The 15,779-nt window shown below is 36.1% G+C and overlaps 2 protein-coding genes across 4 annotated transcripts in view; one reads left to right on the forward strand and one right to left on the reverse strand.

Annotated features, from left to right (window-relative positions):
• The window catches only part of MACROD2 (mono-ADP ribosylhydrolase 2), a 2,305,531-nt gene that overhangs the window by 1,947,777 nt on the left and 341,975 nt on the right, over positions 1–15,779 (reverse strand). The window lies entirely within an intron of this gene.
• Positions 423–14,112, forward strand: FLRT3 (fibronectin leucine rich transmembrane protein 3). Of its 3 annotated transcripts, none has more exons than XM_070381959.1 (3): positions 424–708; positions 8,829–9,571; positions 10,582–14,112. In XM_070381959.1, the coding sequence occupies exon 3, from the start codon at positions 10,625–10,627 to the stop codon at positions 12,572–12,574; it is 1,950 nt and encodes a 649-aa protein (XP_070238060.1). In that variant the 5' UTR covers positions 424–708; positions 8,829–9,571; positions 10,582–10,624; the 3' UTR covers positions 12,575–14,112. The 3 variants fall into 3 exon arrangements, with proteins under 3 accessions (XP_070238061.1, XP_070238060.1, XP_005912015.2); XM_005911953.3 differs by having other exon boundaries at positions 8,829–9,029; XM_070381960.1 differs by lacking the exon at positions 8,829–9,571 and having other exon boundaries at positions 423–708.

Raw genomic sequence — 15,779 nt, forward strand, 5'->3', positions numbered from 1 at the left:
CCTTCCCTTAAATCAATCAGTTATTTATTTGAACCTGCTTTCTATTCATTTGTTGAATAAATATTCACTGTTGGGGCTACTAGCCTTCACATTGATAACATTATTATAACTAGTCAACAATGAAAATATGATCTTGCTTAACTCCTTTCTAACACAGACAGCTTGGAAATAAAAATAACCCGTGTCTTTCTACTGTAACACATAATCTTCTAGCAGTCTTGCATTTTTCATAAGCTTGCTACCACCACCCTGCTCTAGTCAACTTCAGCAGAGGCTGCAATCCCAAACGGCCACCTACCAACCAGTGGCATCCCAGCCCCACCAGGCCAAGCGCCTCATTCTGGCTGCTCTCACCCCCTCTAGCGTCGGCAAAGCTCATCTGTCTGATCCCCGAGTTACCTCACTGAGCGCGAGCTCAGCGAAGTCCTGCCCATCTATGACATCACCCCCTTCTTCAACCACTGCGAGGTGAAGCTTTAACTTCAGACTTGGAGGTGGGCTGTGCAGCAAACTGAAATGCTGGCCCCCACTTGCTCCTCAGTGGAGGAGTGATCCGAACGGGACCGGCTCAGCCTGCAGCTGCCGTGGGCTTTGTGTGGACTGGATTCCGAGCTGGGCAGAGGGGGAGGGTTATTACTCCAGTTCCCAGGCAGTGGAATTACAGCTAGAGCAGCAGGATATATGGGATTGCTTTTTCTCGTCTTCCTGGTAAGTGTTTCCCATGTTTTTCCTTATGATTGGTCCCAGAAAGTTTGCTCGGTTTTACTCTCTAGAAAAGAATGGCTTGGTATCATGAGGCATCCAGATACGAACGTTTGCTCTGTCACCAGGACGAGCAGTGTGTGTGCATGCAAGCCAGCAAGGAAAAATTGGACTGTAACAGCCAAATGCAAGAAGTTTCTTGAAACCTTTCTTTCATTAAAGAAAGAAAAATAATGATAAATGGCTATCTTATGTCTCGTGTAGTTGCTATTTGAAAAGAGGCTTATGGAAAATGATAAGTTGGAAAGTTAAATGTTAAAGAACACAAGGCAGATTTTTTTCAGAGAGGAAAGCGAAAGGTCTAGCTAACTTGGCGTGTACTGTATGTGTGGTATGATCACCAACTGCTGTTTTTATAACTGTGAAAGAAAATCAATAATCCCTCAGCCCACGAGTACGCAGTACATGAAAAGCATACATCTTGCTCACAGCTAACCCAGCTACTCCTGGAGACTTATGTGCCTCTGCAAGGATTAACAGCTACACCTAGATTTTAAAGCTTGCACTGCTATCCTGCCAGAGCTGCTTCAAGCATTCCAGGCTTGCAAATCTCAACTAGTGAATTCAACTCAGAGGAAGGGGAAACTCTCTTACAAACCATATCCCCTCTCCAGCAGAACGCCAAAAATCCATTGCTCGGGCAAATGTGGTATGTGACTAGCATAGTAATTGGCAAAGTCTACTCAGAAAAACTAACAAAGCTCAGCCTGGAAGCTAAGCCTGATGTATGCAGGGATTTCAGGGTGGCAGGGGGAAAAATGAGTAGAGCCTCATCAAGTGGGATACTCAAGAGTATCCATTCACTTGCAACTTATAATAGGAAAATCTTACATTGAAAGAAATATTTCATACCACAAAGCTTTCAAAAACTACCTAAATGTATCTACTCAAAAAAAATTTTTTTCAGTGAATTAGATCTGAAACAAAATGGTTGAATAGAAATAAAGAGTGCAACAGGCCTATATTTTCTCAACATCTGGGGGTTTGATTGTTATTTACTTCCTGAGAATGAAAAAGGAAAAAAAAGCCTTGTTATGTGCCAATTATAGAACCAAATTCTCTAACGGTTTTAACAATTAGCTATTTTAAATTTTCTTAATAAATCGATCCGCTCTAAAATGCACACGTATGTTCCCTCATTAGGGAAACAATATGAATAAAGACACTATCATAGTGCATAGGCTGAGGCTATGCCTTTCATTTATCCCCAGTCACACAGGAATATCCTAACCAGCATAAACATAAAGAATGAATTTGTTTTCAGACAGGACCTCAGAGTCACAGATGACTGATACCCATCTCTTTTGAAATGAGGAAAGAAAGAAATTAACCTTTTAAAAGTACTACAAAATATTAATGTTACCGCTACTACCAATATTAATAATAACATGCCAGGTTTTAATCTGTAAGATTAAATCAGAGATACGCCACTTAGTTTGCAGATATATGTGTGTATACAATGTACACACACACACATATCTAGATATATTAATTAGCCTGAAATAAAAAAACAGGGTTACAAAAACATGATTGCATGTATTTAAACAGGAAAATCATGTCTAATTTCTTTTTTAAATAGAATGCTGCCAAAAATACATCAAACCCAAGATTCAGCAAAGATATTATTGAATGAATAAACATAATGAATTCATTAATATTGTATATAATACTGTATAATACTAATTATCAGTTATTAATTGTGCTGTATAATACTATGTTATTAATTGGGCTTTTCATCCCCCCCCCGCCCCCGCATTTTAAATCGATTATGTTTAGGTTCAGAATGCCCAATTAAACACTTCCTAAACATTAACATCTGTGAAATATATAACTGGGCAGCAAGTAAAGTTTTTTTCAAAAAGAAGAAAAACAGTAAGAAAATTTGTCATAACTGAACGTGGCAGTAAAATAGAAGGTATGTTTCTTTTGCTTCCAAGTGTTAATTAAGGAGCCTCCAATTCTATCAAAACTTTTTCAGAGCTAAATGAAGCGGTGTGAAATAAATTTGGTTGAAATCTTGTGGCTGTCAGACTTTGTTAGCAAGCTATTAATTATCTTTACCCCAGTTTCTTCTCTAGCCTATATTGCCCAATCAAATAGAAACTCCAATTACATTCAGCATCTCTTGCCTAGGGACACAAGACCCTAATGAACACTCAGTGTCTCCAGATGAAAAATACAATTATCAGCTTTAAACACACAAGTGTACTGCAGACAGATTTGTCTCTGCTTTTCTTGGCCACATACCCTAAGGCTTCCTCCTCTTTCTGGATTATTTTGAACAATTTTAAACCCAACAAAAATCAGTAGCAGAGGACTTGCCTTGTATTAATATTATATGAATGTTTCTTCTTTATGTTTTTATTCTTGATATGCCAATGTTCATACCAGTATTAGATTAAATCTGATCCAGAAAAAAAAAAAAAAAGGTTTAAAACTAGCCATTTCAGTGGTTAACTTTTCCCCCTATTTTTAAGGTGGGTGGGCTACATAACAAAGAATGTGTTTAATGCCAAGATCCAAGACTAACTTAAAAATTCTGAATAAACTCCCTTAAATATTCTTTTATTCAATCAGTTCATTGTAATAGCATTATAACTAATTGCTGAAAGTCAAATGAAGGCCAGCATAAATGAAGCCAACGAGGGAAATAAGATTCAATAAATTTTTCAAAGGTTGTAATTTCTCCCCTTCTTTCCCCTCACTCCCTCTTCCCTCCCACCCCCACCTTGTGCCCCCGAGGCCTTCACTGTTCTCAACGGGAGGCTTTGTTGTAATTAAACCAGAGGAAAAGTGGCCGGCAGCAGCCAACATCTGACTTGCGGCTTCTGAAAGCTGTGTTCTGGTAGAGTGTACCACCCCCCAGCGGGCAAAAACTCTACAGTAAATCTCTCAGCAGTATTAATTCTCCAAAGTGCAGTTTTCTCTTCAGAACATAAAAAGGACCTTTTGTCAACTCTTTCTAACATTCCACCATTTCAAAAATTTATCACAAGTCAACAAACAAATTTCTAACTAAGAGATAGTCTGTAGATGTCTCCTGGAAAAAGCCTTCTGCCTCTTAAAAACCAAAACAGAAATATACATTTCAGAAAGCATTTTCCAGTTTCAGGATGCAGATCAACATCACTGACTTTGGTAAAACATCACATTAAAAAAACAAATTGAAAGCCATGTTTATATTGCATAGGAGAGCTGGTTTCAGGACTTTGATGTCTGTTGACAAGAGAGCTAGAGAAAACAGATTTTAAGTAAAAAAAGAACAAAACTGTAATTTAAGCAGCAGCTAAAGTTGCATTTGTTTAACATACACATAATCTCTTTCCTAGCCCCCCAAATCAAGTGTCAGGAATGCATAAAAAGCTCTCTCCAGGTATTAGTCTGCTTAAATGCAAGAAAGGAGAAATTGCTCTGATGAGACAATGACAGCTTTTGTTCTTTATTCTTTCACTTTTCACGTGCACAAGTTACCGTGGCAACTTTGAAAAGAAAACCCAGAGACCACATTTGGTTAAACCCCATTTTTAAAGTGCACCACTGAACTGTGGATTGATCAGTTTATGTGCTGATGATTTTCGTCCTCTTTAATGGTTTAAATCAGCAATACGCAACTCTGTCATGAAAAAAAAAAAAAAAAGGATGTTTTTTATGATTATGGATGTTATCATTTTCCAGCTCAGTGCATGGCACACAGCAGACCTAAATATTTGTTGTACTAGAGTATGGAAACTTGACTATTAGAAACTTAAAGCATATCAAGCAAATTGTACTCACCACACTGAAGAAGGAATATCAGGCTCACAGTGGGAAAATGTTTGCAGTTTAACAAGGATAAGCGTAATTTTAATTGCAATTGCCTAAAAGTCAATGCAAACGTAAAGCTTGTTCCCTGCCCCAAGCTCTCAACTGCTCACCTTTACCAACCTCTAAATTAATCTCTTATTCATTCTTACAAGCCATGGTTCTCTAACTTATTTAGTTTGGCTTAATATCATGTAAAGAAACAGGCTTCACTATGATGAAAGATAACATCCCAGTTTCCCTTTTTGTTTTAAGGATGCTTGATTTAACTTTACAAGCCAAAATAAATGAAGCAGAATTAGATTCATTTATCACAAACCTATTGGGGAAAAGAACCTGTAACACAAAAGGAGAAAGTGAAAATCCTTTGTTTTAGAACTTTCATCCCCTATTTGCATAAAAGAAACAAATCTTCTAGGCTAGAAAATAGTCTGGATAAAACCAAGTAAGGAAAGGCACACTTGCTTCCCTCCCATCAGCAAACCCTTCAGACTTCATGACTCTCAAGAGGAGAGTTAGAGGTCCTTCTGCTTGCCTGGCATTAAACAAAAGAATTGGAACTTTCCTGAAATCTGATGATCGTGGAAAATTTAACTACCAGACAGGCTGCTTAGAAAGCATTTTGCTGTCACTACCAACTAATCTGATATACTCCAGTTTTTCAGTTTAACCATACACATAGGTTATTTGAAATACTATTTGTCGTTGCAAAGACTTAACATTCAGAGGTTGATCATTTTGTAGAGCTTTCTAGCAGCAGTTTAAGCCTTCATAAATAAATTACTTTCCTAATACTTTAAATTATGATTGTATAAATTCCAGTACCCAGAAATATTCACAGACTTGCATAAATTTGAGGAATCATGTATTTTCTTCAGTCTCAAGGTTTTACTCAAAATAATGCAGTTAACTTCGATTAAAAGTTCTACATACTTTTCCACTTTTAAATTTAATATATTTAAAAGTCCCCAGATAGTTTAGAGACCATGATATGAGGCAAATCATTAAAAACAAACTAAAATCCCCAAACTCTCTACTCAATTTAAGATTTTATTTTAGAGCAATGATTTCATATCAAAAATCAATTTAAATCAAAGGGACAAATAAAGGATTTAGGAAGTTAGCACTATCAACATATAATCTTAATCTAAATGATCAAAACATAAGAAATATCAAATGCCTTTCCATCTCAAACATTCCCACCTCCAAAATAGTAACAGAGAAGGAATCATATAAACATATAGACTGCCTCATGTTCTTGACTATAAATACCAGTATTCTATTCAGATACAACTTGTTCAATTATATTAGTTTTCTTAAAATATCTCAAAATGACAGCATCCTTATCTATTTACATACGTCTTTTAAGTGTATCATGGAAATCGGTGACTTTTCATAGATGTGATTACATTATAAATGCATTTTTAAAAATCCATATTTTTTTAATTTATAAAAAGAAATTGATAGGAAGATCCATATTATAAGTTTAATTTACCAGTACAGTGATTATGTTTTTCTTTTTGCTACAGTTCTAAATGCTATATACTTAAGTAATGATATGATTTTTTTTTTAACTTTAAACATTCCTTTAAGTAACCAGGGCTCCATTTATGCTTTCCCCCAAGTTACCCCATTAACAATATTTTTCTAAAAGATCGATTCCTTTTTGTTCAGAAGTAATGGCCTCTTTCAAGCCTATGCAGACATAAAGCCTCTGAAGTCGACGTTGTGGAAACCTGGCCACAGTGTTCATGCCAGTGGGGGTCATTTTTTTTTTCCTCAGTCACATTCAACTACAATGTCTCTATATGCATGAATACGTAGAGCCAGCTCAGAAAGAGGGAAGTCTAAACATGGGAGCAGAGCTGCTTATTTCAGATGGAAAGACCATTACAGCCTCTAATATGCAAAATAAAACAAATCTCTTTAGCACTATAGTTTTTAAATATAAAAAGGCAAGAGAAGATATAAAATATGAAACAAAATCACGCATGCATTGGACTGTTTGAGTAAAGGGAGTAGGAACTTGTGAAGGAATCTTCATTTTTGAACGAGTATCCTCTCCAGAGAAATATGTTTTGTATTTTTGCCTTTTGTTTTAATGCAATCTGGGGAGAAGAGAACGGCATTTTCCAAGAACTGAATGAGATTTTCGGCTTTCTGTTAATCCCACATTATTACCGCCATTGTATTCATGGCCATGTGAGTTTGCACATCAAATAGAGCAGAGGAAGCAGTTTCACACATGTAAAACTAAACAAACAAAAATAAATTAATCTTCCTTTTCATACCAGTGTAGAATATTTTTTCTTTCTCTGGTTTGAAAATGTAAAAACCAATACATATTAGATTTTGAATTGGTAAAAACTTTACACTTCAGCTACCAGCTTTATCTCTGCTTATTATGATCATCACCTTGTACATACTCTAGGCTGACCAACAACTTTTAACTTCCATTCATCAGATTCATCTTCTCAACTTTAAAGTGTGTCCTGGGGTAGGAGAAATGCCTGCCTACTGGCAACCGTTTAAGCAGGTTCTCTGTGCGATTTTTATAATGGTTTTAATTAGTTTTTAATGCAATTTAACAAAAGTAACTGTTTCCTAAATTGCTTTAAATTTTTTTCTTAAATTTACCAAATTGTTTTATATGTTGAATAATTTTCAAGCTTAGAAAACATTTGACAGAAGATACTTTTTAAAATAACATTGTAATTATTAATTTCACAGCTTGGTTTTCCATTTTCACTTACCAAGAAAGCAAGAGTTCAAGAAAATACTCCACTGAAATTCAACAATAATGAGCAAAGCCCTAAAGGCATTACTTGTAAAACCTCACATTAAGCAATACATCACTTAAACTTTCCTCTGTGGGCACTTTGCAATACTCACTAGAGACTACTTTATCCATCTGCTAACTGCTATTTCTACTTCACGTTTCCTAAATAATAAATTAAATGTATCTGTAATTTTTTTCAGTATCCTTCTGTTAGTTCAGTCTATGATAGTCTTGATATCTGGTGACAAATTAAAAGAATCCGAATTTTTAATGAGAGCCAGAAACACAAATCTTGGCCTTATTTAAAATTCACTTTGAGTACTGTTTGAATTCTGGAACAGATGCTATCCTTGTTGGATGCAAGGTAATTACTGAGGGAGAAACAAATCGCTTCTACTTTTAGGGTCAAATATTTCCATGATACCCTAATGTACCTTACTTGTATAGAAAGTCCCTGAGTAGGTAACTTTACATAACAGATACTGAAACTACCCACCTCCCCTGTTCACCCCCCAAAATCTTCATGCATATTAGATAATGGACAAAGCAGCCATCCTTAAACTCATGAGTCTCTTTGGTCAAGCTGTAAGCCTCTTTCAGAAGTTAAAAAGATAATCTTTGGAAACTGACACGTTCTTGTTTGCACCTTGAGAGAAATGCCTTGTCAGGTTTTGATATGCTTTCCTAATGGTCATTACAAGGAGACAGACTGAAATAGTGTCCTTTCTGTTCCAAATACAGTTTCTCAAGTTTACTTTGTTAAAAATTGTATTCTTCTCAAAAAATGTTATGACTTGAACTTCTACACTGCCTTCGGCCAAGAATACCTGAGTAACTGGAGTTTCAAGATCATCAATTAGCCTTTAGAAATAGTTCTAAGGAGGAAGGTTGTAGTGCCCATATTCCACAATAGGGAAAATTGAGGCCTGTAGGAAGAATTAAACAAGACACTGAGCAAATCAAAAGAAAACTTCTAACCCTTTTCAACTCTTTAAATTGTAGACTATATGACTTTGTAAAACTATGTTCAGAAATATCTAAAAAGTTATGGCATTTCATTAAAAACAATCCTAGTTGTGGCTTTGCTTACCTCCTTCATGTACTTATTTTCTTTTTTTTGCACACTTTATCATTTTATATAAGATATAAAAGAGAAATTTTAAAGATTGGCCTGACCTGAATTCAAAATCCATAGAAGAGGCTTATTGTCTTTTGCATAAAGCTTTGCTTCTGTGTTTAATTCAAAGTCATACTAGCAGTCAGTTTACAACTGAAATTATTTTGTGACAAACTCAACTTTGGCTCCCACTTTATTTATATAGAGAAATGGGAAATAAAAGAGAAAGAGGTCATCTTATCCCTTTTCAACAACTACTATGATGAAAGATGTTGCCTAAAGAAAGAATTGAAGCTAAATTTCTAGGAAATGTCTCTAGTATGTTAAAGTTCTTTGTTAATAGCTGATTAAAACATTTTACTTTCACAGGAGATGCTCAGGTCCACTGTATTTCAAGGAACAGAAATATAAAGGAAATCTAGTATGCTTCCATTTTTCCCATGAAGAATATTTGAATTAAGTTTTCTTTACCTCTTGAAAGAATACCTGTTCTTGCATAACCTGTGACTGCACCAGATATTCTGAGAAAGCAGCAAGAAGCAAAAGCTGGAAATAGCTATTTCACAGCAGGTAATCATACCTCAGGATGTAGCTACTGTACAAAGTTTATACTTGGATAATCCTGGATGGGAATAAAGGTGGGGGGTAACTGCCTGAAAAACCTATTACTGTACAGGCCTTAGCATCATGAATGGCTTTCTTCATGAGGATCTGAAGTTACTATCTCTGACCACATTGCACAGAAGAGCCAATAAGAATTTCAAAGAGAGCAATTTCCACTAAGGGAATTAAGCTACACAAAAGGAACCTTCACACAGAAAGTCTATAAGAAAGGAAAAAAAAATAGGAAACCATGTGTTCTACACAGTAACAGGAAACTGAATTGTTTCTGGTCCCTACTTTAATGAGCTTGCCCACCATGCTGAACCACAGCTGGAATGTTCATTGACAACAGCAAGCCTGATCTGGAGGTGTGTGCGGCATAGAATAAACAGTGAAGAACATTTCCAAGGACTAAACAAGAGTTTATAAGTCCCAGCCCCTCACCAAGAAAATAATATATGTGCATTGGATTTTCACTCACGCAAAATTTACTCACATCGTTCAATAAGGTAGGAAAAATATTAAAGTCTTTTCTTTTCATGCCTGAAATTATAAAGGCTAACTAATACCTAAAGGTGTAGAAGAAATTATATTACATACTAGATAAGTATAAATCTATAATTCTCCACCCATGGAGAAAGGTGAATCATATTTTAGATTAGAACTTGAAGAAAGATAAATACATTGTGAAAACATGTTATGAGCTAGAATATAATGAAAGATGTTCATAAACCCATTTAACTATGTACTACAAAACATACAGTAAAATAGGAAAAAAAGAATTTAACATGAAATGGAATTTTCCACTTAGATAAGATAGATGTATTAGCTATATAAATCTTTCCTTCCCCAAAGTAAATGAAAACAATTCCTTCTTATTTTTGTGCTGGAAATGCCTATCTCACAATGTGTAATATTAATAATCAAAGAAAAATAACATCAATAATCAAAGCAAGCAATTGACTTAACTGGGATTCAGGATCTCCAGAAGTGTGTAACTATTCCTCAATAGTATGAGAGTAGATTTTTTTACTACACATTTCTATACTTGTACAGTCTACCATGTAAAAAGCAGATATAAAATTTTGGTTTTTAAGAATAGTAACATTATTATCTTTAAATATAACAAATCATATTCCTATGTGTCAATTCATTATGAATATTAAGGAAAAATTAGAAATCAGACTAGCTTGGCCAATGGTCACAAAATTGACATAAAGTGCTATGAGAACGCTTTAAAACATTCAATAAAACTATATTAAACTTTCAAAGTCAAATAGATTTGGGACAAAATACTTCTAATACCAGAAATATTTAAGGTAAAAATATTGTATGATTATGTTCATGGCTAGCTAGCATGCAAAAAAAAAAAAAAAACCCTCAGCATGCAAGAAAAAAATTAACTAATAAAAGTGATTATTAGATGTTTCAATGTTCACGTCTATTTTGAATTCTATTTTAAGTATACTGGTCTGACGGTTTTCTGTTGCCTTTTTTTTTTAAACTCACCCCACTTTAGGGCTCTGAAACTACCTTGTGTAAAGACCTCAACACTGCTGACCATGATCAGCCCAGCCTGGAGCATCTTCCTCATTGGGACTAAAATTGGGCTGTTCCTCCAGGTGGCACCGCTATCAGTTATGGCTAAACCCTGTCCATCTGTGTGCCGCTGCGATGCCGGTTTCATTTACTGTAACGATCGCTTTCTGACATCCATTCCAACAGGAATACCAGAGGATGCTACAACTCTCTACCTTCAGAACAACCAAATAAATAATGCTGGGATTCCATCAGATTTGAAAAACTTGCTGAAAGTAGAAAGAATATACCTATATCACAACAGTTTAGATGAATTTCCTACCAATCTACCAAAGTACGTCAAAGAGTTACATCTGCAAGAAAATAACATAAGAACCATCACTTATGATTCACTTTCAAAAATTCCCTATCTGGAAGAATTACATTTAGATGATAACTCTGTCTCAGCTGTTAGCATTGAAGAGGGGGCATTCAGAGACAGCAACTATCTCCGGCTGCTTTTCCTGTCTCGTAATCACCTTAGCACAATCCCCTGGGGTTTGCCCAGGACTATAGAAGAGCTCCGCTTGGATGATAATCGTATATCCACCATCTCATCACCATCTCTTCAAGGTCTCACTAGCCTAAAACGCCTGGTTTTGGATGGAAACCTGCTGAACAACCATGGATTAGGTGATAAAGTTTTCTTCAACCTAGTCAACTTAACAGAACTCTCACTGGTACGGAATTCCCTGACTGCTGCACCAGTAAACCTTCCAGGCACAAACCTGAGGAAGCTTTATCTTCAAGATAACCATATCAATAGGGTGCCCCCAAATGCTTTTTCTTATCTGAGGCAGCTGTATCGACTTGATATGTCCAATAATAACCTAAGTAATTTACCTCAGGGTATCTTTGATGATTTGGACAATATAACACAATTGATTCTTCGGAACAATCCCTGGTATTGCGGGTGCAAGATGAAATGGGTACGTGACTGGTTACAATCACTACCTGTGAAGGTCAATGTGCGTGGGCTCATGTGCCAAGCCCCAGAAAAGGTTCGAGGGATGGCTATCAAGGACCTCAATGCAGAACTATTTGATTGTAAGGACAACCCGGTTGTAAGCACCATTCAGATAACCACCGGGACGCCCAATACAGTGCATCCTGCTCAAGGACAGTGGCCAGCTCCTGTGACCAAACAACCAGACACGAAGAACCCCAAACTCACTAAGGATCAGCGAACCACAGGGATTCCATCAAGAAAAACAATTACCATTACTGTGAAATCTGTCACCTCTGACACAATTCATATCTCTTGGAAACTTGTCCTACCTATGACAGCTTTAAGACTCAGCTGGCTCAAACTGGACCACAGCCCAGCGTTTGGATCTATAACTGAAACAATTGTAACAGGAGAACGCAGCGAATACTTGGTCACAGCCCTGGAGCCTGATTCACCCTATCGAGTCTGCATGGTTCCCATGGAAACCAGTAACCTCTATCTATTCGATGAAACTCCTGTTTGTATTGAGACTGAAACTGCACCCCTTCGAATGTACAACCCTACAACCACCCTTAATCGAGAGCAAGAGAAAGAACCTTACAAAAACCCCAATTTGCCACTGGCTGCCATCATTGGCGGGGCTGTGGCCCTGGTGACCATCGCCCTGCTTGCTTTGGTGTGCTGGTACGTTCATAGGAATGGATCCCTCTTCTCACGGAACTGTGCATACAGCAAAGGGAGGAGAAGAAAGGACGACTATGCGGAAGCTGGCACCAAGAAGGACAACTCCATCCTGGAAATCAGGGAGACTTCTTTTCAGATGTTACCAATAAGCAATGAACCCATCTCAAAGGAAGAATTTGTAATACACACCATATTTCCTCCTAATGGGATGAATCTGTACAAAAACAATCACAGTGAAAGCAGTAGTAACCGAAGCTATAGAGACAGCGGTATTCCAGACTCAGATCACTCACACTCATGATGCTGGAGGATGGGCAGCAGACCATGTTTTGGTTTTTTTAAACCTAAGGGAGGTGATGGTAGGAACCCTGTTCTACTGCAAAACACTGGAAAAAGAGACTGAGAAAAAGCAATGTACTGTACATTTGCCATATAATTTATATTTAAGAACTTTTTATTAAAAGTTTCAAATTTCAGGTTACTGCTGCGATTGATGTAGTGGAGATGCCTGAACACAATTCTATATTTTAGTATTTTTTAGTAATTTGTACTGTATTTTCCTTGCAAATATTGAAGTTATAAACCATTTACTTTGTGTTCTACTGAGTAAGATGACTTGTTGACTGTGAAAGTGAATTTTCTTGCTGTGTTGAACAATCAGGACTGCATTCACATGAGATCCTTGTAGTATAAGCACAGGCCATTTTTCACTTTGGTATTAATAAAACGTTAAAAAAAAACTGGCTGAATGAGAAAAATTAAATTTCAAAAAGTAGTTATGAAATAATGTTCCAACTATTAAATTTGTATTCCAGTGGTATTCAGTAATCAAAATATGTGAAGTAATGGGCAATATCAGACTTGCTGCATAGCTCCATTTTTATGCTAAGTAAATTAGACCTCCTTAAGAAAGTAAACATTATCTTCTGAACTGAATACATCAGTTGGCATAAAAGGAGGGTGAAGTCTGCTGTTATTAATGCCATTGTTAACAAAGCTTTGATAATAAAGGACTTCACAAAAACAATAATGTAAGCGTGCTTCCAAGTGGGGGAAACTTGTACTTAGGAAAAAACATGAAAACTTAGACTCACATAGCGTAACAAACACAAGTATCAATTCCATTTTGGTTTTGCCTATACTATCTTGATTTTTGAAATGTCAACTTTAAAGACACATTTGTTAGTGTTTACAATGTTTTTATCATAAAGGAAGTTAAAAAGCTTAAATGCATTTTAAGTGTAGTCTAACTACAAGCAATTCCCCTCAACAGTGAAGAGAAAGTAGTACTTTAAATAAGTGAGAATTTAAAAGAAAAATAAATACTGGAAATCAAATTTAGATCTGGTTTATGTGAAATGTTTTAACACTGTACATAAATGTTCGATTTACTTTCACAATGATCAAGAATACTGCCCATTACTGTCACAGTTTTCCAGATACTATGTAATGAACTTGTAACATTTTTTTCCAGCTTCCTACTGAATTGTGAGCTATGACTTGTTTAAAACCTCATCACTTTTCCGTTGCCATAACTTTTTTTTTCCCAACAAAAAACCAAAGTGCATTGTACGCCCTTTGGCCAGTCTTGTATGTGCCTTGATCCAACGCTACATGTATTCAGCTTTTAAAACTCGACAAATTTTTCATACTTCCTTAAATATGAAAAATTGTGGTCTTATTGCTGAATAAAACAAAAAAAAGTACAAAATAATCGTGTTTGCTTTTTCAAGATTATGTTCCTATCACTAAAGTAGCAAATTGCCCAGCACAGTAGTCCTAAATATCCCCATGTATTTTTCTAGGCAAAAAAAAAAATAAATGTTGGCTACCAATAAAAAAAATAGCAGTATCTTGAGCTTGTGTATCATTTTACTTCAGTGTTTCATGCATAAACAAATATCCTAACAGTCTGTTGGAACACTCTTACAGAAAACTTCAGAAGTGCTTTTGTAACCTTTTGGTTTTTGCACACTGCTGCTGTTGTCCTGGCTGATACTTTAAGGTGGTTTTTGAAAAATGTTATTTTTTAAAATAGCTTTTTGGTAGTATGAGTTGGCACCAGAGGATCCAAAAATCTCAGATCGCCACTTACTAGGTAAGTAAAAAGAAACCACTTACTCTCCTTAGCTTAGTGCCCTTGTCTATACTGTCTATATACTGGGACTGTTAATACCACCCACCTCTCAGGGCTGTTGTAAGGACTAAATGAGATGAAGGGCTTGGAAACGGTACAATGGTCAACAACACATAAGACACACTGTGATGGTCGAGCACAGAGAGCCATGTGTTCCCATGTATTTTGCCAGGTATCACTGCCCCTACTACTCTGCAAAGAATTATCCCCAGCTGCCTATAAAGCCTCATTCAGTATCCATTTGCCATCTTCAAATGTATCTCAATTCTTTCTCCTTTGACTTAGTGTTAAGAAGGGTAGCTGTTTTCTAGGAATAACCTAGCAAAGAAAATGTGATTAACATTGAATACAATGAACATTATCTGAAGGAAGTTTGACTTTGCTTTAAGGGGTTTTGAGTAGTCTAGCTACAGTTCTGTCAGAAGTCAGGGCAAAGCTGCATGGTTCCATGAAGTCCCTATAAACCTGTGAGTTTATAAAAAGCCAAAAGCCAAGAACTGTTTTCTAGTTAGTATACCTTTCATGAGCACAGAAAAATTTATGTGTTCTATGTATATATGCATTTTTTTGCCTTTTCATACTGTTCATGGGGTTCTCAAGGCAAGAATACTGAAGTGGTTTGCCATTCCATTCTCCAGTGCTGGAAAAGATTGAAGGTAGGAGGAAAAGGGGACGACAGAGGATGAGATGGATGGCATCACCGACTCAAAGGACATGAGTTTGAGCAAGCTCCAAGAGCTGGTGATGGACAGGAAAGCCTGGCATGCTGCAGTGCATGGGGGTCGCAAAGATTCGGACACGACTGAGCGACTGAACTGAACTGAATATGTGTTTTGATTATTTTACCTGGGATCAATCAGAAATACATTTTACACTAGCAAGTAAAGAAAACATTGAAAGGGTAAAAGTTTATTCTTTTACCTAAGCTTGCTATGAAATACAACTACTTTGTTGAAATGTATATATATATATATATACTTTCAATGAATAATACAAATCTCCACCTCAAGGACACTAATTATATAATAGAAACATATGCATCTATTCTGAATGTTCACAATTTTTATTGATCAGGTACTAACAAAGAAAAATGTAGGAAAAAATTCTGAATATACACCATACACAGTTAACAAGAGTACAATGGGGGAAGCTACCAAAAAATAAAATAAAATAAGGGAAAAAATCACTCCCCTGCTGAATGTATGACAAAAATCAAAACTTTGTTTTTGGATGCAGGCATTTGTAACTGCATTAAATCACTATACTTACACTCTCATTCCCTATTAAAAACAACACTGCTTTATCTTTCAGTGAGCCCTATTTATTAAAGTATTCCCCTGTGCCAAAGGAACTAGTAAAAAAGTCAGTT

This window comes from Bos mutus, chromosome 13 (genome assembly GCF_027580195.1).
Source record: "Bos mutus isolate GX-2022 chromosome 13, NWIPB_WYAK_1.1, whole genome shotgun sequence".
NCBI lineage: Eukaryota > Metazoa > Chordata > Mammalia > Artiodactyla > Bovidae > Bos > Bos mutus.

Coding starts and splice junctions, on each gene's coding strand:
- FLRT3 (XM_070381960.1), top strand. CDS start 10,625: ATGATCAGCCCAGCCTGGAGCATCTTCCTCATTGGGACTAAAATTGGG.